Raw genomic sequence first — 27,405 nt, forward strand, 5'->3', positions numbered from 1 at the left:
TGCCATAAAGCAATGAATCCGCTTCCAACAGAGCTGACTACTTTTATGGATTTTAAAACATTTTCATGTCTCACAAAAAATTGGATGTTGTCACAGCAAATTTGTAGACATTTGTGAGTGTGTGTGTGTGTGTGTGTGTGTGTGTGTGTGTGTGTGTTTGTGTGTGTGTGTGTGATGGGGGTGGGGTGGGGGGCATATTTATTTATAAAAGGTGGTGGGAGGGGGTACATTGTTTTAATGATGTTGATATGTGTGTATTTAAAACTCTGTAATTGATCATTTGCACCGCTAAGATTTTAGTAACTGTTCATTTATTGTATGTTTCTATTTCTACCTGTCCAGAAAATAGCAGTTTGCTAAAACCCGGTGCAATGCATCTCTTCCTGATATAAACAGGGCTAATGTTATTATTTTGCACTGTCCCTGTCTTAAATTAAAAGTAATAATAATAAGAAATAATTAAAGGGGTCATATAATGGCACATGCACGTTTACAAGCTGATTGTATTGAAATGTGTGTTCATCCATCCATCCCATAATGTGGATGGTTACCAGAAAGCACTTTAAGTATATTACAACGTTTTCATTTAGACACTAAAGAATCATATTAACCTAAATGAGCCCTTTAAAGCGCCATACACTGTTAGATTCACAGAGATCTGGGACTGAATACACACATGGCTAATAATATAGATATCGTTGCATCACACCACACTATTTTTTTAGGCAATATTAGTGTGCATTTTTCCTAAAACAATTTTTTCTGTTAAATATGTATTGTTAAATTATTTTTTTCTTGCAGATTTTTTCAGAAGAATTTATTTTTTTACTATAACTGTTGCTTATTCATGCTTTCATCTCTTCACGTTTAGATTATTGTAATTCTCTGTTTACTTGCTTTAACAAATCCTCCCTTAGTCGTCTCCAAATGCTGCAGCCAGGCTTTCAACAGGAACCAACAGAAGGGCACACATCACTCCGATTTGATTTACATTACATTGGCTTCCAGTTAAATACAGAATTGATTATAAAATGTTAGTTCTAACTTTCAGAGCACTACATGGTCAGATCGCCCAATATATCTCAGACCTGCTGTCACCGTCCTCTTCCACTCGCACTCTTCGTTCTTCAGGCCAAAAGTGTCCCCAAAACTTGTCTCAAAACTTGGGGAGATCGGTCGTTTCAGGCAATTGCCCCTAAATTATGGAGCGCTCTCCCCCCCGCGTTTCGTGTTGATTATTTTAAAAAGCAGCTGAAGATGAAGAATAGCAATAAAAGACACTTTTATTTAGACAAGCTTTTATGTCATTTTGGTCTTAATGATTTTTTTTTGTGGTTTTAAAGTGTTAATTTAATTGTATGTACTTTGTAAAGCACCTTGTGATTGCATCTGTGATAGGTGCTATATAAATAAAGGTTACTTGAACTGAACTGATAAATATACCATAACTGTATACACACAGAACACATTTCTATAATATCTATAAAATCTATCATTAAATTATTATTTTCTTGTATAGTTTTCCAAAAACACAATTTTTATGTAAAATAATAATTGTTGCATTATTTTTCTTGTGCATTTTTCAGAAGAAATGTGTTTTCTTTATATTTATACAACTGTTGTACTGAACTGATGAATATATAACTATATACACAGAACAAAATTCAATAAAAAAATTTTTCTATGAAATAATAAACATTTTTTTTTTTTACAAAAAACAATATTTTCAGTAAAATATTTTTTTTTCTTGTACATTTTTCCAGAAATAGTTTTTTTGCAGTAAAATATTTATATTTATATTAGATTTTTTTATTTATAACTGTTGTAACTGATGTAAAAAGCATAACTATATACATAACAAAAATAATAATTTTTCTATAAAACATCTATCATTAAATATTTTTTTTCCTTGCGCATTTCCCCAAAAACACTCATGATTTCCCCCCTCATTAACTGTTGAACTGAACTGACACACATACCATAAAAATACACACAGAACTAAATGAAATCAATTAAATAATGTGACACAAGTTCCCAGAGAGTGACCCCTACATCTGAGGTTTACTTGAGTTTTTCCGCCTCCCCACAGCTCGTGCTTTACCCAGAATGCTCAGCTGCCGCTGTGTGGCTAGACAAAGAAGTCAGTGATCATTCACGTGTTCTTCACAGCATCTGTCCTTGAATTTTTCCATAATGCAGATGTATCTAAACTTAATTTAAGTTGTAGATGACGTACACAGCTTCATCACACTCAATGCCGTCTTGTGTGGTCCAGATATTTGAGTGTGATCATCCGCTCCGCACTGGTCTGCAGTATGGGCTCAGGTCACAATGCGACCACACCTTTTTTTGTCAAATGGTCATTATGCATTTTTTATTTATTAATTTTCATAATTTGAACTAAACTGACAAACATGCCATCACAAAATGAAAACGATCCTTTATATTTTTCTGTAATGTTTTTAGTATCATTTTTCTTTGTGTATGTATTGAAAAAAACAATATTGATTCAAATATTCCTGAGCATTCGTTCAAAAACCAAATCTTATAATGCACTCACATTTGCTAATGCTCAAAAAAGAAGGAACTTTTTTTTCAAGTTGTTTATTATGCATTTTTTAAATTTCATAAATGTTGACTGACAAACTGACAAACATGCCATAAAATTAAATCAATAATTTTTCCCTAACATATTTAATATTACATGACATTTTTCCAAAAACAATCTTTTTCCGAATACGTGTATTATTCAAAAAAAAAAAAAAGTCTTGTGTATTTATTAAAAGAGAACAATATTTTCCGTTAAATAATAAAAAAACTATATTTTTCTAAAAATATTTATTATAATATATATTTGGTCTATTTTCCCCCCAAACCTTTTCTTTCTTTCTGTAAAGTATTTATTATATAATTTTTTTCTTTAAAAAATATTTTTCTGTGAAATATATATTATTATATATTTTTCTTGTTTATTTAACCAAAAAAACAAATTTTCTGTAAAATATTTATTATAGGATTTTTTCTTGTCTGTTTATTTGTTACAATATTATTCAGTTAAATATTTATTATATATATTTTTTTATTGTGCATTCATCCAAAAACAACATTTTTCTATAAACAAAGTCTTATAATAATAAATATGTGATGGTCCGATGATCCACTTTGTGAGATGTGGGCCGCTCTTGACTCTGGCGGTCTATCGGGAGTCAAATCACTTACAGCCTCCGCATGTGCTTATATAAAGATATAAAAAACAACGAGAAGAATGCATACACATGTTCAACAGCAGGACATGTACGGAAGAACGTTTATGTAATCGCTGCTTTCTTTCTCTCCCCTTCCTTCTTTTCCTTCTCATTGTTTTCTCACAGTGCTCTCTTTCTGAGATCCGTGTGCAGTCGGACAGAGAGCTGGTTTTATTCCTAACTGAAAAAGCTCTTGCTGTTGTTAGGAGAAAAAAAAACCCCGGTCCTGCTGCTTTCAGAGACTGAAACACTCAACAAACACAAATGCTAACTAACAAGGGCATGCGCACACACACACACACACACACGCATGTCTGGTGCGCTATCTTTCTGGGGACTCACCATAGGCGTAATGGTTTTTATACTGTATAAACCGTATATTCTGTCCCCCTACACTGCCCCTGTCCCTAAACCTACCCATCACAGGAAACATTCTGCATTTTTACTTTCTCAAAAAAACTCATCCTGTATGATTAATAAGCCTTTTGAAAAGTGAGGACATGGCCAATGTCCTCATAAGTAACCCTCTCCTTGTAATACCTGTGTCATACCTATGTCATTATACACATTTGTGTCCTCATATGTCACAAAAACAAGCCCACACATACACACACACACTCACACACACTCTCTTCCTCAGGCTTTTGACACAAGTGTCTCCAGCAGGGTAGAGATCTCTATTCCGTCTCTTAAGGCCCGTAATCATCGTTTACGCAAACGTCTGTTTGGTCATTAACCAAATAATGTCTCCAGGTGGCGAGTGTTGCACGTTCTCTGGCTTCAAGTGTCAAAGGGCATATGGGTGTGAAATGTTGGAGTTTAAAAAACAACAACAACTGGAAAAATCACGAGTTCTATTTAAAAAAACTGTGCTTCAGTGGTACCATCTTGCAGAAGTTGCATATGACCTCTTGTGAAACAGAAGTGCACTTTAGCCTCCAGGATATTTTCGGGCTCATTTTGATGCAGAGACATGGATAAGACATTAATAAAACATCTCTATATATATATATATATATATATATATATATATATATATATATATATATATATGTTGTTTAGTGTTTGATGTTTGCATTATTTTATGTGTCAGCAGAGCTTCTATCGCTTGTTTCTGCTGCTTCTTCACCTGTGTTTAGATCCAGAGGTTATGCACAGGGTAGCTGTGCAGAACCTCTGGATCTAAACACAGGTGAAGAAGTTGCTCTCCCACGTGCAGAAGAGCACTCATTCGGCGCTTGCATCTCCCCGTTATGGTAAGAGGCGGGACCTTTCCGGGCAAAGTGCGCTAAGCTGCTGTCCAATCACAACATGGGAAGCGCTGGCCCAATCAGAACTCGCTACGTATTTCTGAAGGAGGGACTTCATAGAACAAGGAAATCATCAGGCCGTTTTTAGGACAGAGGAAACAGAGCCGTACAGATAAGTAAATTGTGTGAAAAATACTGTGTTTTTTTACACGCGAAACATGAACTCATGTTATATTGCACACTGTAAACATAATCAAAGCTTCGAAAACACACGAAAAACAGGACCTTTGACAAAATTCGGGAGGAGCACGCTCGAATAATCTATCCAATCATCATGTCATTCCATCCAGCTTTCAGCAATCAGTGATTAACATATCTACCCAATCAGTGGAGGCTCATTTAAATACCAAGTCATCTAACCAGTGTTCCTGTTGCAGCATCCCTCCACCGAACCATCTTCCTCACACTCGCATGGTTACTTTCCTAACCAGAGATACGGCGGGAGTAGCTACTCTGGGTTCGGGCCAAAAACCGAGTTTGGAGCCCTTTCCTCAGACGGCACACCAAATACACATACTATTTACTATCGGATTATTTGTAATTGTGAACTCGTAAAAGGTTACAGAATGAAATGTTGATTAGCGCGATTTACTTGTGATCAAATACACAATTTTCAACAAAAAAAGAAAGAAATTTACCCACATTCAAGTGTTGATTAAAAAAACAACACATGAAGCTAGTTTTTACTTGTTTTCTCTTTCTTTTTAAGTCGTTTCAACTTACATTAAACTGACTAGTGGAATCGTGTATAACTTAAAACAAGTTAAGTTATACAATGTAAAAACATGTTAATGTATAATGTCTTACAGTTTAACAAAAATATAATATTAATATAATAATACGCTAGTATTATAATATGTTGTTATATTATATTATAGTAAATAATACTAGTATAATACATATAATAATATGTCAGGTATGCACTTCTCTTTCAGAAGGGTATGTAAGCACACCTGTAGCCTCTTCACATTAAACTGGGATAGAAGAAATAGCTTTACATTCAAAAAAGTCAAAGGGTGATAGTTTGAACCTACAACCTTTCATCTGCATTGTTCCTCTGTTTCTCACATTCATGTCCTGTCCTCTTCTCTCTCCAGCTCGCTGGGTCTTCGCTACTTCACATACGGGATACTGTTCGGCTGTGGATCCTCGTTTGCGTTTCAGCCGTCTCTGGTGATCCTGGGGCATTATTTTCGACAGAGACTGGGCTTGGCCAATGGCGTGGTGACCGCGGGCAGCAGCCTCTTTTCTATGGGACTCCCAGTGCTGCTGAAGAAAGTCGTGGGACCGCTGGGTCTTCCCAGAACCTTCCAGATCCTCAGCATCTTCATGCTGGTCCAGTCGCTGCTGGCCCTCACCTTTAAACCGCTCATGCCCAGCGGGATGTGTCCGATGCCGGGCATGGGAATGGACGGAGGTCCCCCATCCGGCCTGGAGTCGGCGAGCAGGTGGCAGAAGGGCCTGGCCAAAATTAGGAAGTACTTTAACGTACGAGTGTTCGGCGTGCTGACCTATCGGCTGTGGGCGTTCGGCGTCGCCACGGCTGTGCTGGGATACTTCGTTCCATATGTGCATCTGGTGAGTTGTGTGCTGTGCTATTTCATTAGCATTGAGATATGTTAAATGTTTTTTTTTCCATTTTCATTTTAGTTTTGGTTAAAGTGCACCTGTAATGCTATTTTAAAGGTGTCATGAACTGGCTTTTTAAAAAAAATGTATACTTTTTCCTGAGGTCAACTAATGACGTCCGTGTGGTTTTTATATTCAAAAACATCATAACTAATAAGTAATAGGCTATTTTCTACACTGATTTTGAGGCTCTCTCCTGAACGCTGGGTTTTGATAAGCGTGACGCACTGAAGACTTGGAAGTAAACGCCCACAGCTACGATTGGATAAGATTTGCATATTTAATGAGCTTCATCTCCCCTTTCAGTTCACATGGAGAGGAGAGAACGAGGGAGAAGCAACCAGAATGATTCTCTCGTTCTCAGGGCTCGTAAACGTCTTTATCAAACAAACACAATGTTGTATTTCTCATCGACCCGTGACTGATTGGACTATTATTTTTATATTACACATAGCCCGCAAGATCGGACGATATAAGTGTGAACCACGCGCGCACACACACACACGTTCTGCCTCGCACCGCCCTTTAGATGTCAACGAGAGAGAGAGGGAGAATAGCAGAACAAGAACGATCTATAACAATGCAATACTATTACGTCCTTCAGATGAGACGTTAAACCGAGGTCCTGACTCTCTGTGGTCGTTAAAAATCCCAGGATGTCCTTTGATAAAGAGTAGGGGTGTAATCCCGGCATCCTGACCAAATTTTCCCATTGGCCCCTGTTCATCATGGCCTCTTTATCATCCCCCTCTCCTGATTGGCTTAATCGCTCTGTCTCCTCTCCACCAATCAGCTGGTGTGTGTGGTGAGTGTTCTGGCGCAATATGGCTGCCGTCGCATCATCCAGGTGGTGCTGAACACTGGTGGTGGTTGAGGAGATTCCCCGCTTCAATGTAAAGCGCATTGAGTGCCTTGAAAAGTGCTTTATAAATGTAACGTATTATTATTATTACATATCAAAACACGTTTTACTCACATGTGTGCTGCACCATTCCTGTCGGATCCAAATCCAGCATCGACCGGAGATTTACAAACGATCCCGCAGTGAACTGAAGTGAACACACAAACGTTCTTCCCCACGTAGCTTCATTAAAAATAAATGAAGTATCACACATTCCTAATATTATGATCTGAAGGAAGCTTGTGCATCGACTGTGTTCTTCCACGCTATCTTGCTTGCTATCTTCTTCCACATGTTTATTGCTGAACCTGGTGTCTATAAAAGCTTTTCTTTGACTAACAAGGAAGTTTTCAGCTCTGAAACTTAGAGGATATTCTTATATTACCATGACCTTTTATATATCAAAAGCTCAAAGGAAAGCTGATTTCTCAATTCATCATGAAACAGCTCATTATCATATCTGAATCTTAGCTCTCGACACACAGTATTACGAACAGTAACGACGGCGTGGGTTTAACGTCTCAATCTCATCAAAATGAATTTGCTTCGGCAGCAGAAAACAGCGTCTTCTCCACGTGAACAACACCAACCAAACTCCTCCATCTCAGACACACTACAGTGATTGAGGGCGGAGCAAAGGAGACGATGTTCAGCCAATGAAGATTATAGATTTACGTGCAAATTTGTAACAGGAAGTGAGACTGGAGTCACTGACGACTGGTTTCAGACAGTTCATTGGGTCAGAAAAATAAACGTTATTTAAAGGGAAAACAAGTATTATTTTGACCCCATTGGCAGATAGCTTATCTTGTTTTAAGCATAAAGTCGCTTAATTTTGATACATTTTTCATCAAACAAGTCTATAATCTTGCTTCCCAAGTAAATGTCTCTTGATTTAAGAATGTTTAGATATTTTTTTACTGATATTGAAGTATTTCAGAATGCTACTTTAAATGGGCTGCATGTTACTCAAGTTATATTTAATTATAAATGACCCTCAGAAATCCAACATTCACTGTGTAGGGAATTTAAAACAAATGATTCAGAAACAAAAAAATTATATTGAGTCTCAGAAATGTGGCCCGGCAGGTGGAAAAGCAGTTCTCGCTCTCACCAGGGGGTTTATCTTTTGTGCCAGAATTGGAGCATAATTAATATCTCACTCTCTGCACATCTGGCATGAAGCATTGGTGTGATCTGAGCTGAGTTCCAGCAGTAAATCACCATAATGACGAATCTAGGCCGATATAGTCCACAGATTGAAATGATTAAACTTTCAGTGCAGTTGGCTGAAGCGATGGATGATGTCATGCTTATTAAATAAAGAAGATCTTCTCGATTCAGAAAGCTGATAATATAACGTTTTCTTTATCTATTAAATGTAGCCTGTCATTTCGCAAACACTCCAACACTGACCCGAATTCCTCTTCATGGCATTTAATTAGATTTGAGGTCATGATTTGAAATCATTCTGACCTCAGGATACTCATGCTCATTATGTCTTAATGTATTTCTCTTGGCATTCCTGCACTTTTTTTCACCCTATGATCATATTTTCTTGCCTAGTATGAACTCTAGCAGCTGCATTTTGGACTAACTGTAGCTTTTTATTCAGGATGTAGGACAACCAGCTAGTAATGCATTACAGTAATCCAGTCTAGAGATCATGAATGCATGAACTAGCTTTTCTGCATCAGAAACAGATAACATGTTCTGCATCTTAGTGAGGTGGAAGAAGGCTGTGTTTGTAACATACACCGATCAGGCATAACATTATGACAGGTGAAGTGGATAACACTGATTATCTCTCACGACACCTTGTCCTTAAAGTTAATGTGTTAGAAGCAGGAAAAATGGGCAAGTGTAAGGATTTGAGCGATTTTGACAAGGGCAAATTGTGATGGCTAGACGACTGGGTCAGATTTCTCACAATTCTGAGTTCAAAACAACCCAAAGTTGGGTTGAAAATGGAAAATTAGGGGGTCATAATGTTATGCTTGATCAGTGTATGAAATAGGATTTTCGTTAGACAAGTTGCTGTCTAATATAACACACACATCTTTAACTGTAAAGTATGAAGCAACAGTATACATCCTTTTAGATACTGTGTACAGGGTTTTGGCCCAATAAGTAATACCTGAGTCTTTTAAAATGACCAGTCTTCCAATATTTTATCTCTTTAACACACTCTGTCAACTTGGATAATTTAGAGATTTCATCTGGATGTGATCAAATATATAACTGAGCATCATGGGCATAACAGTGTTTTCTTATAATATTACCATGAGGCAGCAAGTATATTGAAAACAGCAGTGGGCCTAAAATGGTCTGATAGATATGATCTAAACCACATTAATGCCCGTCCCTGAATACCAGTGTAATTTTGGAATTGATCTAAGATTATTTTATGATCTTAGTTTCAAAATCATCACCTAAGATTAAGTAAGACTAATATTAAGATACAGCCTTGGTAGGAAGCTACTAGCCTGGTGTTACCAGACTCTCGTACATTTCATTGTAGTACTGAAGGAAAATGAATATTGAGCGGAAGTACGTAGGAGGGCAGAGCCAGGCTAGGAAGCTACACTGTCAAAAAAAAAAAAAAAAAAAAAAAAGGTACAGTGGAGGTACAGTTTTGTTCCTCGGGGAGCAAAACATATACCTGTGCCTTTAAAAGTACACAATTGGTCCTCAGGGTACAATTATACCATTGTTTTCTTCTACTTAGAGCAGGGACCGGTCCCCTGTCCTGCAGAGCTTGGCTCCAACCCGGAAAGACGTCTATAGAAATAATATAAGTATAATAATATATATAATATATGTAAGCTCTTATTGAGAATTAACAGGTTTAGATGTCGATGTTTTATAGAAAATGTTTGGTCACCATTATAGAGATCAGTGTTTTCTTTAGTTGGGCAGTTTGACTCTTGGCTTTTTACAGTGTTAACAAAACACATAATCTGTTCATATCAAAATAAACCATAAAACAAAAATGTGTAACTAAACCTATCACTGATCACTGAAAATGTTAATAAATCATTTTCACCGACAATACTTTCTTGCCACAGATCAGATGCTCTGAATTTTGAGTTTGGACAAGTTTAGACACACACACAGATATCAAGAATCAGCATATGAATCTCAGCAATGGTGGCATATTTAATGCTGCAATGCATGCTGGGAGCCATGAGTTTTATACTATGGTGGCTTATTAGGGTTGGAGCTAAACTCTGCAGGACATCAGCTCTCTACCTTAGTGGTATACCACCCCAGTTACGGCCACTTGTACCGTAAAAGGTAATTTTTTTAAATTTATTTTTTGAGAAAGAAAGGGGAGAGAAGTCATTTGTAGTTTTAAAGAGCACAGTTTCTGTGCAATAAAATCAATTGAAACTTAGCAATAACAAAATTAAATACTAATATTAGATAAAAACTTAAACTTTGACAATTAAATAAAATAAAATAACTCATTTGAAATGTTAAAAAGACTAAAATGGAAAAACTGGAATGGAAAGGAATAATAGAAATCTAAAAAAATACTATACTATAAAAATACTATAAATAATTATAAAATAATACTGTTGAAAAAAGTGTGAAATCCCGCCTCACTTTAGTTGCCACATTTAAATGACTCGAGGATGACATTGACATTTTTCTGGACTATCTTCTCAGTTGTAGCTCTTTAAAAAAATAAAATAAATAGGCAGTTGTTTGTTGGCATGCTAATGCAGCTTAGGTAATATGAAAAGGGCTATTTTGCAGAGGCTGTTGTTTACACGTTGACGACCATTTTATAAAGACAAGACCAAACAAAACGCCTCCGATGTACAGCCAGTCGAGCCGCTCTGAAAAGAGGAGGCTATAGGAGCGACGCGCTCGGCCCATGCATAAATAATGTTTTAGGGTTCTGCGAGCTGAAATATTTACTGCACTCTGCATGACAGAAAGCCTATGTGATGAGTCCACACATGTTGATGATGAATTATTAACTCGCCGTGTGTCATCTCAGGTCAGACTCTGGGGATTTCTGTCCTTGTTTCACCTTTCCTTCTCACTCATTCTCTGTTGTCATAGTGATAGACAAACTTTTACTTGGATAGCCAACATACATGGCCATAATGCAGCTCGCTCCCTCTTGTTTTTAAAAGCAGAATTAAGAGTTGGTTTCCAGCTGCTGGACTGAGTGCAAACATAGGGTTAGGGTTTAAGAGTAAACAGGCCATAAAATGTGATGATATGAGGACGTCTTGCTGTTTGCTGAAAGGAAAGCGGGACGCAGATGGATCCATCACGCATGCTTCTCTTTTGCTGTAAAACACAATAATTCAAGACCTTTAATTGTTCAGACTGTAGTTAGTTTGCTTAAATTAAGGGGCAGTAGCAAACTTACAGTCAGTAGATATTAATAATTTAAAATATTCTTATTTCAAAATAAATGCTGTTCGTTTTAACTTTTTATTCATCAAAGAATTCAGAAAAAATTATGTAACTGAGACATTTTTCTTGAGCATCAAATCATCATATGTGACCCTGGAAAGCCAGTCACTGAGATTGAGGCAGCTGATTTATGCACCGTCTGAAATCGGGATGAATAAGCTTTCCATTGATGGTTTGTTAGGATAGATGAGATACAAACCCGATTCAAAAAAGTTCGGACACACAAATGTGCACAAATTGAATAAAAACAGAATGCAATGATGTGGAAGTTTCATATTTCAATATTTGATTCAGAATACAACATAGATGACATATCAAATGTTTAAACTAAGAAAATGTATCTTTTTAAGGGAAAATAAGTTGATTTTAAATGTCATGGCATCAACACATCTCAAAAAAGTTGGGACAAGCCCATGTTTACCCCTGTGTGGCATCCTCTCTTCTTTTTATAACAGTCTGCAAATGTCTGGGGACTGAGGAGACAAGAGGCTCAGGTTTAGGAATAGGAATGTTGTCCCATTCTTGTCTAATACAGGCTTCTAGCTGCTCAACTTTCTTAGGTCTTCTTTGTCGCATCTTCCTCTTTATGATGCACCAAATGTTTTCTATTGGTGAAAGATCTGGACTGCAGGCTGGCCATTTCAGTATCCGGATCCTTCTTTTACGCAGCCATGATGATGTAATTGATGCAGTATGTGGTCTGGCATTGTCATGTTGGAAAATGCAAGGTCTTCCCTGAAAGAGACGGCGTCTGGAGGGGAGCATATGTTGTTCTTGAACTGGGATATACCTTTCAGCATTGATGGAGCCTTTCCAGATGTGTAAGCTGCTCATGCCACACACACTCATGCAACCCCACACCATCAGAGATGCAGCTTCTGAACTGAGCGCTGATAACAACTTGGGTTGTCCTTGTCCTCTTTAATTAAAATTTTGATTTGTCTGACCACAGAACAGTTTTCCACTTTGCCACAGTCCATTTTAAATTAGCCTTGGCCCAGAGAAAACGCCTGTGCTTCTGGATCATGTTTAGATATGGCTTCTTTTTTGCAAATGGCACCGTGGATTGTGTTCACCAACAATGTTTTCTTTCGTTCTTAATTTTTCCGGCCTCTTATTGCTATCTGTCCTAACTTTTTTGGAATGTGTAGCTCTCATGAAATCCAGAATGAGCCAATATTTGGCATGACATTTCAAAATGTCTCACTTTTAACATTTGACATGTTATCTATATTCTATGTTAAATAAAATATAAGTTTATGAGATTTGTAAATTATTGCATTCCTTTCTTTATTCACAATTTGTACAGTGTCCCAAATTTTTTGGAATTGGGTTTGTACGACTATTTAAAAATCTGAAATCTGAGGGTTCAAAACAATCTACACATTGAGAAAATTACCTTTAAAGTTGTCCAAATGAAGTCCTTAGCCATGCATATTACTACTACTAATAAATTTTTAATATATTTACGGTAGGAAATTTACAAAATATCTTTATGGAACAAGATCTTTATTTTAATAAAAGGATAATTTTGACCCATACAATGTATTGTTGTCTATTGTCACAAATATACCCGTGACAGGGTCACAAATCAGAAGGATCATGTGACCCTGAAGACTTGATTAATGATGATGAATTCAGCTTTGAGCACAGGAATACATTACACTTTACCATATAGTCACATAGAAAACAGAATTTCAAATGGTAATAATATTCAGTTTTGATGTTTTTACTGCATTTTGTGGATCAATTAAATGGAGCATTGGTGAGCAAACGAGACTTAAAAGACATACAGTAAAAAGCTTTTGAACAGTAGTGATATATAATGCAGGCCTTAGATAGATGTAAGGAAACTGGAAGTGTGTGTGTGTGTGTGTGTGTGTGTGTGTGTGTGTGTGTGTGTGTGTGTGTGTGTGTGTGTGTGTGTGTGTGTGTGTGTGTGTGTTTATGTGGCCATTTGTTGCAATTGTGTTGTGTTTATATATGTCAAAACGTCGGTATGTGTTTGAAGCAAGTGTTTATTTGGTTAGTTGTGAGTTAGCCAACATGTGTGTTTTTCAGAGCTCTTGTGTGTGTATAAAGTTAATGAGAGAGACCTTTCCCCCTCGCCTCAGTCTCACTCTTCCACCTACATTTGTGTTTTTTCAGGCTTCGGACCAGAAGTAAACACTTTGTCCCGGCTTTTGTTGTACGAGAGTGTGTGTGTGTACGCGTTTGACTCTGGCTGCTCAGTGGTGAAATAGGAAAGCCCTTCCTTCACATTAAACCTAAATGTGAAATCTCATGGCTTTTGATGTGCCCCTAAGGTTTTCTCATTCAAGCCGTTTTCAATAGACGTCCAATCCTCAGGCCTGTGATCTCTAGGGTCAGGAAATTCTTCTAAAGGATTTTTTATTTTTAACCCCATGACCTCCCCCTTCCCTTTGTAGAAACAAGGGCGTCTATGAGCGTAAATATTCAACTTATAGCTGGCTTTCCTGTGTTCCCACCACAGAGCGGCATTAATATGCCATTAATTGATGAGGCTGAAGAAAAAGGGCTGTTTTCTATTTTAACATGTTTCAAAATGTAATTTATTCCTGTGATGAAAGCTTAAACATCAGTATCATTACCCCAGTCATTGGTCACAATATTGAGTTTTATAGTTGTTGTTTTTTTCTTCCATTTTTTCCATGTTGTCTGTGGGAACACAACAGTTTTCACAACAGAACACAAATTCCGTATATATTTCAGTACAATTTGGTTTCTTCAGAAATCATTCTGATATGCTGATTTTCAGCTCAGTAAACATTTCTGATTATCATCTTTGTTGAGAACAGTTGCACTGCTTCATATTTTTATTTTTCATATTAGACAGGCAGACACAGATAGATAGATAGACAGACAGACAGACAGACAGACAGACAGACAGACAGACAGACAGATAGATAGTTAGACAGACAGACAGACAGACAATTAGAAAGACAGACAGACAGACAGACAGACAGATAGACAGACAGACAGACAGACAGACAATTAGATAGACAGACAGACAAACAGATAGACAGATAGTTAGACAGACAGACAGACAGATAGACAGATAGTTAGACAGACAGACAGACAAACAGATAGACAGATAGTTAGACAGACAGGCAGACAGATAGTTAGACAGACAGACAGACAAACAGATAGACAGATAGTTAGACAGACAGACAGACAGATAGTTAGACAGACAGACAGACAATTAGATAGACAGACAGATAGTTAGACAGACAGATAGACAGGCAAACAGATAGACAGATAGTTAGACAGACAGACAGACAGACAGACAAACAGATAGACATATAGTTAGACAGACAGACAGATAGACAGATATTTTTGTATGTGCAATGTTAATCATCAGATTTTTCCCTTGTTTCGTGACAGATGAACTTTGTGAAGGAGCAGTTTGGAGATACTCAGAGGGAATGGGTGCTGCTGGTGTGTATTGGAGCGTCGTCTGGGGTCGGCCGACTGCTGTTTGGAAAGATTGGAGACCTCATACCTGGAGTAAAGAAAATTTACATGCAGGTACGGAAGCCTAGCAGGATCTGTTTATGTTTGTGATTATTAATTAATTCCATGATTGTGTGATGCTTTGGGCAATGTTCTGCTGGGAAACCTTGGGTCCTCCATCCATGTGGATGTTACTTTGACACGCTCCACCTACCTAAGCATTGCTGAGACCATGTTCACTTTGTTCAGCCTTTCATGGAAACGGTATTCCCTGGTGGCGTTTGCTCTTCCAGCAGGATAATGCTCCTGCCACAAAGCACAAATGGTTCAGGAATGGTTTGAGGAGCACAACAGCGAGGCGTTGACTTGGCCTCCAAATTCCCCAGATCTCAATCCAATCGAGCATCTGTGGGATGTGCTGAACAAACAAGTCCGATCCATGGAGGCCCCAGCTCCAACTTACAGGACTTAAAGGATCTGCTGCTAACATATTGGTGTCAGATACCACAGCACACCTTCAGGAGTCCATGCCTTGACAGGTCAGGGCTGTTTTAGCGGCAAAAACGGGACAAACACAAAAGGTCATAATGTTATGCCTGATCGGTGTATATTAGCCCTTTTCCATGGTATTTTCCCACTTTAATTCAGACTCTGGTACCAGCACTTTCTTTTGTTAGTAATTTAGTTGGCATCAGCCACTGGAATGCCTTCATTGTCGTAAGTCTGAGATATCAAACTTTGGATGGAGTACAGCATTAGTCCAACGTCCTTACATGATTGATTGATTGATTGATTGATTATCCTTACATGTGTGTGTAGGTGGCTTCATTCATATTACTGGGTCTGATGTCCATGATGATACCTCAGTGCACCAGGTTCGAAGCTCTGGTGGTGGTTTTCTCATTGATGGGTTTCTGTGACGGCTGTTTCATCACTATCATGGCCCCGATTGCCTTTGAGTTGGTCGGGCCAATGCAGGCATCTCAAGCCATCGGCTACCTCCTCGGCCTCATGGCCATACCAATGACAGCGGGACCGCCAATCGCAGGTGAGAATCCATGTTTGATAACCAAATGACTTGATCACTAAGATGCTTTGCAGTGAAACATGTGATATGAGGGCAAATAATAATGTTAGAGGTGCACTATGTTAGCCTAGAAATCTAGACGCACCCTAGCGGCAGCAAATCTAAATAAATCTGCCACGAGTGTCGTCTAGCAACTCTCAATACACGTCTGAGCTGTAAAAGCCAAACTCTGGTCGGGCCAATCACATCGTGTACAGAGTCGGTGGGCGGGGCTTAACATAATGACGGCTGAGCTTCGTTTGCGTGCTTCTAGTAAACACAGAAACTGGCGAACGTTGGTCTTTCGAATCAGCTTTGATCGCGACTCTGGTAGATTTGGAGTTAATCTTTTCTCTGAGCTAAGAACAAAGAACTGCACTGAAGTCATTCTTAAGAAGGGAAGATGTGTTCGGAGTTTAGCCGACCGGATACGGTGAATGTTTAATCTATCAACAAGCTCTGCTTCACCTTCGTTGCTCTGGTTGGTGTTGCGCTATCCTATCGCGTGCAGAGGGAGTTTGAAAGACAACCGTTTATCCGCCCCTCAGATTGAGCTGTCAATGGAGAGTTTCCAGACCAAACATCTTGATGTGGGTCTGGCTTGTCAGGCTAGCACTATGTAGTATTTTTGCAGTAAAATATCCAAAAACCACTAGGCCAGTGTTATATATTTTGTTCAGTAGAGTACTTACAATATCCCAAATGTTTCCAACTATTTGTAAATTGTGAGAAAACTGCTATTTTAACCAAGGACCAGGACGTGTCAGCAGAGCGTTTGAGCGGATCGCCTGTCAATCGCGTCATATCTGCGTTACCATCGGTTTTATTCTGCAGAAGTACTTTACTCTTAGCAGTGTGAACATGTCACAGCAGCGCTGAGCGAACACACAGAGTAACGTCATAACATCATTTTAAACACACTTAAATGTATCTAATATGATAAACAGAGCTGCTTTACCTTATACTAATGACCGGAAAAAGTGCGGGCGCCCAGCGACTGTGTCCCGTCCCGTCATAATAAAAGTCCCGGTGTTCGCGAGCCGTGTGTTTGTTTAACAATCGCTCCAGCGGCCGTGCTCAGCTCCACAACACTCGCTCCTGCTCTGCTTCACTACAGTAACGTTAATAACCACATTTATGAACATGATTTCTGCCCGAGTCCTATTTCCCACCGGCTGTGAGGTGAAGACCACATGTCCCAAGATACTGCGCTCACACGTCCTCAAACTTGCCTTTGTTTTGAATAGGCGCCCTCCAGTGGACGGAAAGTTGCATAGTGCACCTTTAAATAATGAACATTTGGCATTAAACAAGTTCAAACTTGCAACCTTGTGACTTTTATAAGAAACATTAAAGGAGTGGTTGTTTATGATTTCTCTTTTTACACTTTAGTTGAAAGGAACGCTCCACAGTTTTTAGAAATATTGCTTATTCAACTTTTTTCCTTCGAAGCACTGCTCCTTGTGCTACTGTTATCACACATAGTGATCGCTCAACAGACGGAGGACGTAAGGATGAGAGCTGCGATATCTCTGCGCCCAAGTAGCAGTGCTTCGCCTTTGCTTCCCCCTAATATAGTCCCAAGTCAGTATCTGATAATCGCCTAGTCTTAATCTGCATCGCTATTTGTACTCGTTGTGAATATGCAGGCCACAAGAAGTAATTAGGTGGGGTTTTTTTGGGGATCACTTTTACTCTGGACCTGCTAGCTGGCAACATAGGATTCCATTCATTATGCTAAGCTAAGCTAGGGGCGACCCTGCCAAACTAAACAATGCATGCACTGAGACAAAAATGCATTTGCCCACATATCTAAATGTAGGAAAGAAGTTGAATAAGCCCTATTTCTAAAAACGGTGCAGTGTTCAATGACAAAAAAGGCAGGTCCAAGGCACTCAGTTAGGTGAAACGAAGGATAAGGAAATAATTAAAAAGCATTTATTAGGTATGGCTTAAGTCATACCTAATAAAGGCTTTTTAATTATTTCCTTATCCTTCGTTTTCACCTAACTGAGTGCCTTGGACATGCCTTTTTTTGTCATTGGACTTTTCCCTTTCCCAAGAGCACCTATTACAGACTATTTAACTCCACCAGAGCGTCGGGTTGAACCTGTTACGGTGGAGTGTTCCTTTAAACTTAAGTGTGTAGTGTTGCTGTTTGAGCATAAACAACATCTGCAAAGGTACGACGCTCCAGGGTCAAAGAAAAGAAAGATATTTTCTTTTAAAAAAAAAGATTTTTTAGGACTACAACAAATGGCTGGAATGGACAACACAAGCTTCCTCTCGGGTTATTGACAACCCTGAAATTTACATAAACCCCGCCTCCGGGAACACACATCTAAGGGGGTGAGATTATCATGACAGAATATGCTAATTAATGACTTGAAGATCGTTTACTGATAAAATCATCCTCTATCCATTCAGAAACACCCTGTCTCATTCTACATGTTGTCTCTTCTTCTGGAGTCTCTCCATCATTGTCCGACTCTGTTTTGATCATGAATAGTTTCATTGCCTATCTGCATGAGGTCATCAGAGCTGCTAACTGAAGCTCCGCCTCATGAGCTGCAGCTCATTTGCATTTAAAGGGACACAAAAACGTCCCGTTTTTACTCACCCTCAAAACGTGACCATTTCAATATGCTATAAAAATTATCTGTTGGGTTTTTTGAGCTTAAACTTCACACACACACTCTGGAGACATCAGAGACTTATGTTACATCTTCTTAAACGGGGCAATCAACCACCCCTTTAAAAAAATTACTGACTCCAAACTTTTGAATGGTATTTTTTTTTTTTTTTTTGCTCAATGGTCTGATGTGTTTGTACTGCTAGTGAATTAATCTCTTCCACGGAGGATAATTTCCATCTATAGACACAATAAAGTCTTCACATAAAAGTTGTATATAAATGTTGAAAATGTGATTTAATCAGCCAGCATGTTGATCTTGGCTGCGTTTCCCAGATAAGACTCGCACACATACAACCGACTAAGTGTTTTTCCAGTTCATGGGTCCGGTGGCCAGGAATTAGATTTATTTTGGAGAGTAAATTCCAAGGTCTCCCTGTGTGAGCACATTTAGTTTGGACTGTTGACATAAATGCTCTTGTTCAGCGGCGGTCTCCATATGTTTCTAGTTCTGCAGCCTCAATCACCGAATCCAAGCTTTCATTTTGAAGAATTAGACCCACCAGAACATCTACTCGTACTCCAATATATGGACCTTATATTTGTGGGTCTCAAGGTTCATTTGTAAAATACTGAGGTGCTCTGAGAGAACTCCGGGTTGGTTTCAGGAACGCTGAGAACTTAAAGCATCATTTATAGGATCTCTGTTCAAAGCGTTGCCTTCACAGCAGGCGGATTACAGCTAGGTTTGGATTGGCTGTCACATGCTGTTATTTCACATTCTTGGAACCGGGATCTGAATTAGAAATGTTTATTTAAGTTTCAAGTGATCTTATATCTTTTGTATAAGCATCTTTTGTGAAGCATCTTTGCCAAAGTCTAAACCGCTTGTGTAGTTGTTTTGCTTGAGATTGGTTCCAGACTGCAAGCCTCATTGAAATTCCTGGAGGAGAGAGCAGTCGTGGCGGTCATAGCGGGGAGTCTCAATTGAATTTTATCGGATTAGTTCCATTCAAAGCAAAGTCTTTTTATTTAAAGTCAACATGAAATAAAAATTGACCCCATTTACTTTTAATCCGTGTTTTATTGCAATTTTTATTATTTATTTTTGTAATACATATCTTACACAAAAAACAAATAATTGACTAGTATGTGGGATTGCACAAAATATATATGCATTAAAATCATGTAATGTACAAAAGAAAGCTTTAAACAGCTCACACATTTCACAAAAACACTTCATATTCTTTTTTTATTAACATATTTATTTAATATTTTATAAATTACATTTAATATGTTGAAAAATATTAACAAAAATAAGATAAAAATATTTACAAAAATATAAATATGTTATCCACCTCTGGATAACATAAGTAATAAAATATGTGTAAATATATATTTATATTGTAAAAATAAATGGTATGTATATATATATATATATATATATATATATATATATATATATATATATATATATATATATATATATATATATTTTTATTTTTATTTTTTTTTTTTTTTTTTTTTTTATAATATATATACTTGTTTACACACACAGACACACATACAGAGGTGGAGCAAAAAAAAAAGTTTACTTAACCTCTGGAATGCCTTAATATACATAAGTATTTAAAACTTGCAACAATAATAGGAAGTAAAAACTTTTCCTTTTCAAATCTATTATCATTGGGTCATATCAGAAGCTCTTCAGCCTGAACTAGACCTTCACATAGACTAAACATCTGCGTTTTTCCTCATTGAACATTCTGTTTTACCTGGAAATATATCAAATTACAGAATTAAAATGCGTAGTCAATGCCTTTTCATCTCTCATTTGTCTTTTTTTACATCTCATCTTCTTTCTCAGGCTTTCTTCGCGACTATTTCGGAAACTACCACGTGGCGTTTTATCTGGCTGGTATTCCTCCAATAGTGGGGGGTATTGTGATGTTTTTTGTGCCTCTGGTGCACCAGCGCATGCAGAGACGACGGAAAGAGGCCAACGACCCCAGCATGGACAAGATGTTGAAGAACTGCTCTAACGGAGACATGCTGCCAGGATACACCGACATGGAGACGCACATATGAAGCCCACGGACACACAAAGGTAGGAGCTACACTAGACAAAATCATCGAAACTTTATCAGTAAAAGATGTAAAAAACCTGCCAGAAGTTGTTTTAATTTTATTATAGTTTTTTTAATCAGGTTTTTTTTTTTTTTTTTTTTTTTTAAATGTAAATGCTTTTGTCATATTTTGTCACACCAGCAGCCATATTACCCTAGCCTGACGTGGTCATACTCAATTCTAGTCAGAATATGAGCCTGAAACTGCTCCATTGGGCTGTGATTATGGGGCGTGTTTCAACCGAACCAGGAAAGACATCAATTGGACAGACCGACTACCAATCAGAACAACGAAGCGACGCATAACGTTAGTTGTCAAATGTCAACAGAGCTCAACTGCACTGTGTTGCCAAGTCCGCCGTTTTTCCATGTCCCTGGGTTAAAGGGACCTCAATTATGTGGTACACAGACCCAATACGAATTTTAGCAGCAATCTTGCCAAAATAACACACATTTTACCCCCCAAACGCCATTTAGCCCCCAGAGAACCCCCCAAGAAGCTATTGTTTAGGGCTAGTAGTCGGCGGGTTTAGTTGTTAAAACTTGGCAACCCTGTCTGCACGCGCGCTGGAATAAACGATCTTTGCCAGTGTTGTAAAAAAATAAAATAATTTAATGATACACCGAGTACTTACCCAACATGATCATCATTTCTGAGAGAAATTGTGAAGGTGATGCAGATACAAACAAGCTCTCCGTTTAGGATTCAAACAAATATAATCCAAGCCCCTTTGATGACGTGATGATTACGTTACTGTTGATCATCTGTCCATCATCGTCTAAAGCCCGCCCTGATGATCTCATTGGTCTGAACAGTTTCTGTTCGGGGATAATTACTCTTCTATGGATCGAGTCCAGACCGAACTGCCCGAGCTCAAATGTTATGGGTGGGGCTGAGTTCGGCTGGCATCCAGGCTAATATCACCCTGTAGCCCAAGACTGGTTTCCCACTGAAGCTAAGCAGGGCTGATCCCGGTCAGTACCTGGACTTGAGACCAACTGGGAAAACTAGGCTGCTGCTGGTAGAGGTGTTAGTGAGGCCAGCAGGGGGTGCTCACCCTGTGGTCAGTGTGGGTCCTAACCATATAGAAAAAAAAATGGACGTAGTGTCCGTGACGTCACCTATTGGATTCTGAAGAACAGTTTTGAAGCGCCATCTTGGCAGCGCCTCACGCCCGGATAAGAGAAAATGGGCAAAGAAGCGGGAAGTGGGCGGAGCCGAGGTGATGCGATGACTAACAGACAGCAAACAAATGGCTATCCACCTGTCACTCAAAGTGGCCACGCCCTTAATTATGCGGAACTTTAAGGCTTTATATAAAGTAAACAAATGAATTATAAAAACTTCACCCCCCTCACAGTCGTCATGAAGGGCAAAATTAGCCGTATAGACAAAAACCACATTTTGTTTCAGGCTGTAAACATGTTTTTTTCTGCTGTAAGTTTGGGCATTTAAACATTTTAACCAGCAGCCATATCACAATAGGGCATGATGGTTGAGGAGATTCCCCGAATATGTGAAAAGCACTATATAAGCACAAAGACTATATACACCAAGTAAAGCGCTATATAAATGTAACAAATATTAAGCATTTTATTATATATATTGTTATAAATAGTAATTTATTTATATATTGCTATGTGTGTATAGAACAGAATTAAACACTAAAACACTAAAAGCTGAACTGACAGATAGATTTTACTGCAGTGTGTATGGCCTTCGATTCATCATCGTGTGTTTATGGTGGTTGTCAGTGTATTATAAAGGTGAACAATTTTTTTAGTATTTCAGCATGTTGCTATTTTAACTTAATTTATGCATTTATGCGTTAAACTGTTAATTTAAGTTAAATCTGTAAAACTTAAAATGTTGCTGTTGTTTTTTTATCATAGTTTTAAGATTTTTTTTACAGTATAAAAACAACAAACTTTGCATCATAACATCCTTCGTTTTAAACTGTTCACAAATTCAAAAGCTTATTCATTATTGTTGGGTTTTTTTTTTTTTTTTTGGAAAGCTGATTATCATTACTGCCTCTTTAAACTTTTTTTTTTTTGCTGCAAAATACACTTTTCATGCATGCTTAGAAATCATTACGGCTTGGGATTTTCTCTTTTCTCTCGCCAAAAAGTTAATTTTGGTCCCTGACTGCGGACATTTCTGTCAGCTGATGTAGATGAAGGCTCGCTCGAGCTTAATATTTGATGTGTGACATGAAAAACTGGCAGCCCAACTGTGTGTGTTTGTGTGTGACGCCAGTTAATTGTTCCTCTCTCTCTCTCTCTCTCTCTCTCTCTCTCTCTCTCTCTCTCTCTCTCTCTCTCTCTCTCTCTCTCTCTCTCTCTCTCTCTCTCTCTCTCTCTCTCTCTCTCTCTGCAGGGATTCATCTCACCAGCGCTGCTTGTGGCGTGTGTGTACGTGAGTGTGTGTCAGAGATGGTGTATTTCCTCTTCGCTTGGCTCTAATCAAACTCGAGGTCTCAAGGCTTTTCCCCTCGCTCTTCTTCTGTGCTGGAGAGGAGACGCGATCGTCCACCTGGAGCCCAATTTCTCCTCCTGCTCCCGCGCGTGCGGATTTGTGCCGAAACTGCACGGAGAGCTCAGGTAGCCCGGGAGCCGTCAGTAAATTAGGACCTTTAAAAAGGAAACAAAACCTGCTTTAGTTTGACGTCTTTGACAGAGAAAAAGAGCTCTAGATCTTGATTTCCATTTATTTTCTAGATTATGCAAATCAGATTTGTATGCTTTAGATGTTTTCATAATACGATTTTTAAAAAATCCTCCATAGCGTAAGACTTTTATGAGAAAAATCCGTCTTTCTTCGTGCACTTTCTTCTTTCGACATTGATAACCTCAGCCGTGACTTTTTTAGCATAACGTACCGCAGCTGTTAGTGTATCGCTTATGAATTATGTAGAAATGCACATTAAACGAGGAATCATTTTTTATGATGTTTTTATTTTAATTTTATTTTTTTTACTAATCCTCTGTCCTTAATAATATCTGTTCAATTTAGATCAGCGATCAGCTATGCACTTAGGAGTTCACAAACTGTGCCATGATGGAAACTAAAGGATCCGTAGTTAGCTAGGAATCGATTTAGAAAATAATTCAAAATTATATTTTGCATAATTTATATTTAATTTTTTTGCTTTGTGACACCAAATTCATGTAATGCGAAAACAATCATATTTTCATCATCACAATACAGTCAAGTCATTGAATCCGGATGCATAAATCAGTACAACAAATACCAAACTATAAAAAAAAGATTGGTAAATGAAACTAAGATTATTGGAGTGCGTTCGTCTTCTTTTTATTTTAAATTATTTTTACTTAAAAATGTCATGTTTAATTCAGTGTTACTTTTTAAAATGAAACATTGTGAAAAAAAATCATTTTAGTGACATAAAAGTTTCGTAGTAAATCCTACGCTAATTTCCTTTTACAGTGCACCGCTTATGCAAAATATAATTTTACATTTTCATATTAAAATATGACCCAGACATATTGAGACTTTTTTTTTTTTTTTTGTGAGATCCACTCAAGGACATTTGTTAGAAATACGTTTTTAAAATCTAAGTATGTCTTTTTTTCCACATTTGACTCCCATTTATTGTATTTTTTTTAAGAATATATATTTTGGTTATATGTATTGTGTCTCGTTTGTTTTATTGGAAAAAAAATCTGGCATTTGAGTTGAACGGACTTTGTGATTCTTATGAAGACAATCAAATTGTGATCTGAATGACGGCACTATAAAAAATGTCACATCTGTGATTCTGTTTATGAATGGAAAGAACAGATTGCTCTAAGCAAAACAATATAGTATTATACAAAGTGGGCCATGTTTATAGTATTAGTGAATTATCATGTGTTTTTTGTCTTTTGGTTGATAACATTAACATGTCTGACGTGTTTGGTGAGAGCAGTCATTCGCTTTTCCTCAATCTCTGTTCCAAAAACCAGTGAGATGAAACGATTCATCCAAGAGAAATGGATTGATTTACATCATCTTGTGGACTGTTCTGTCTCGACATTCACCGTGTGCACACAGAGATTGTGCTGAAGAACACGGGGCATTAGCATCATGCTGACATCAAGCTAAAAAAATCAATTGTGAATTGAGTGGCATTCGCCTATTTATAGCCATCAGTCGTTTGTGTTGAATAATGGCAGCTCACTGGTATCTGGAACAGAGATGCAGTTTCTCTCTTTTGCTCGTATGCTGTACTTTCATCCACCTGTTTCCCAGAAGCCCTTTAACCACCAGCTTCTTTCTGTCCGCGTTGTCTTGGAGATCTGTCCGTATGAGCTAATTAACCTCGTTTTGGGTACATTTTCCTCCGAACTCATTAGATGCCCTGTTTAAAAAGCGGACGATATGGTCACGATCTTAACCAAACTGCCTCAATCCTGCAGGTTTAACCAGACCACAAGACACCTCTTCAGATTTTAGTACTGTGTGATCATGTTTTGTGGGGACTAAAGATGCTTGTTTAGATGACGTCTTTATTGAACTCGTGCATACCTCAGAAGTCTGTTTTATGGTTTCATACTGACACATGTCGGACATGTTGAGTTTGTGTTGGTTTGCCTCCTGTGCAGATTCATGGATGTGTGTGGTGTGTGTGTCTCTTCCTGATCAGTGTGTGCTTATCGGTGCTCATGATAGCAGGCCCTGGAAACAAATCCTCATCCGAAACGGCAATCCTTCATTAGAGTTTTGGCCGTGCCATTTTTTTTACTGATGGGTGTGTTTTTATATGAGTGAGAGACCGAGACCGAGAACGAGAGAGACAGACAGACAGACGCGTTCAGAAACTCAGGGAGTGCAGAAGTTTTTCATTTTTCATCACACCTGCATATTATTGCATGCTGGATTCATAAATCTCTGTTATGTAATGCATACAGCAGGGCTATTAAAATTTTACCCTGGAGGGCCAATGCGTTGCAGAGTTTAGCTCCAACCCTGATCAAACACACCTGAACATGCTAATCAATGTCCTCATTAGAAAATCACAGGTTGGTGTGTTTGATCAGGGTTGGAGCTAAACTCTGCAACGCATTGGCCCTCCAGGGTAAGATTTGAATAGCCCTGGCATACAGTATGCTATTAATAATGGAAGTTAGAGCCTGAATATTTGGGTGAATCTCAAGAAAAAACACATCTAGATCATACTTAAAATCCAACAAATGATACATCAGATAGTTTTTTTGTTTTTGTAATAATTTATATACTATGTGTATACACACACACACACACACACACACACACACACACACACACACACACACACACACACACACACACACACACACACACACACACACACACATGCAGTCAAACCAAAGTGTATTCAGACATCTTCAACATTTTCTCACCTTATCACAGTTTATTCACTATAGTTTAGAAAACTGTAATAAAATATGAGAAGAACTTAGAGTTAAACTGTCAGAACAAATTCATCTTCATAATGTCAGATGACTGATAGAAAGGGATGTAATGGATTACAATCAACCAATCAGCTGTTAGATTTAACTACACTATTAGATAATACCAATTTAGCTCAACCAATGAGCAAGCAATGCTTCATTTAGTCCAGTCTGTCAAAGGTCACATTAGCAATTAAAGAGAAAACACTGAAGCGAAACATGCTCAGGTCAAAGTGTCTGAATCATTTTACTCCCAAATTTTTTCCAGTTTTACTGGAAGTCACTGTATGAAGAATTTCTGGGTAAAATTATTCCCAGTTTACTTTATTTTGCTCTCCTCACTTACAGAAATAACCGATAGTGTCCTGCACACACTACTGTGTATATATATGTATATATATGATTGTGTGTGTTTTTACATTTGAATAAAATGAAAACTAAAAGATTTTTAGATCACAAGCCAACATTTGATTCAAAATAGAACATAGATAACATAACAAATGTTTAAACAGAGACATTTTTTCACTTTTATCCACTAATTGAGCTCATTTCAAATTATTCTCAAGTTGGCACAGAGGCAACACATCAGCTTCAGCTGCGAGGACATCTAGCAGCTAGTTCATCGATTTCAGGTCTGTAACACGATTACCTATTGAAGAGAGGCAGAGTCTCTCAGAAATAAAGATGGACAGAGGCTGTGAAATCTGAAAGAGTGCGTAAAAAGATTGTGGAATTCTTTAAAAACAATATTCCTCAAAGTTAAATTAAATTGCAAAGGCTTTGCAAATCTCATCATCTACAGAGCATAACATCATCAAACGAGTCAGAGAAATCTGTGTGTGTGTGTGTGTGTGTAAGGGACAAGCCGAAGACTGATGCCCGTGGTCTTCAAGTCCTCAGAGGACACTGCATCAGTCATCGCCCTGATTGTGTCAGTGACATTACTAAACAAGTCCAGGAGTACTTCCAGAAACCACTGTAAACACAGTCCACCGTAACATCTGCAGATGCCAACTAAAGCTCTATAACATAAAGAGGAAGCCATATGAGCATGGTCCCGAAGCGCCGTCGTGTCCTGTGGGTCAAGGCTCATTTAAAGTGGGAAAGTGGACCTTTGAGTCCAAATTTGACATTCTTGTAGGGAAAAGA

The 27,405-nt window shown here is 38.0% G+C and overlaps 1 protein-coding gene across 1 annotated transcript in view; it reads left to right on the forward strand.

Annotated features, from left to right (window-relative positions):
• The window catches only part of slc16a2 (solute carrier family 16 member 2), a 52,766-nt gene extending 28,295 nt beyond the window's left edge, over positions 1-24,471 (forward strand). Inside the window, exons 3-7 of the mRNA XM_067458078.1 lie at positions 5,653-6,133; positions 14,928-15,071; positions 15,816-16,044; positions 20,562-20,801; positions 23,201-24,471. Coding sequence (XP_067314179.1) covers positions 5,653-6,133; positions 14,928-15,071; positions 15,816-16,044; positions 20,562-20,782 — 1,075 coding nt within the window. The 3' untranslated portion in view covers positions 20,783-20,801; positions 23,201-24,471. The remainder of the gene's footprint in view (positions 1-5,652; positions 6,134-14,927; positions 15,072-15,815; positions 16,045-20,561; positions 20,802-23,200) is intronic.
• The last annotated feature ends 2,934 nt before the right edge of the window (positions 24,472-27,405 follow it).

This window comes from Pseudorasbora parva, chromosome 11 (genome assembly GCF_024679245.1).
Source record: "Pseudorasbora parva isolate DD20220531a chromosome 11, ASM2467924v1, whole genome shotgun sequence".
Lineage (NCBI taxonomy): Eukaryota > Metazoa > Chordata > Actinopteri > Cypriniformes > Gobionidae > Pseudorasbora > Pseudorasbora parva.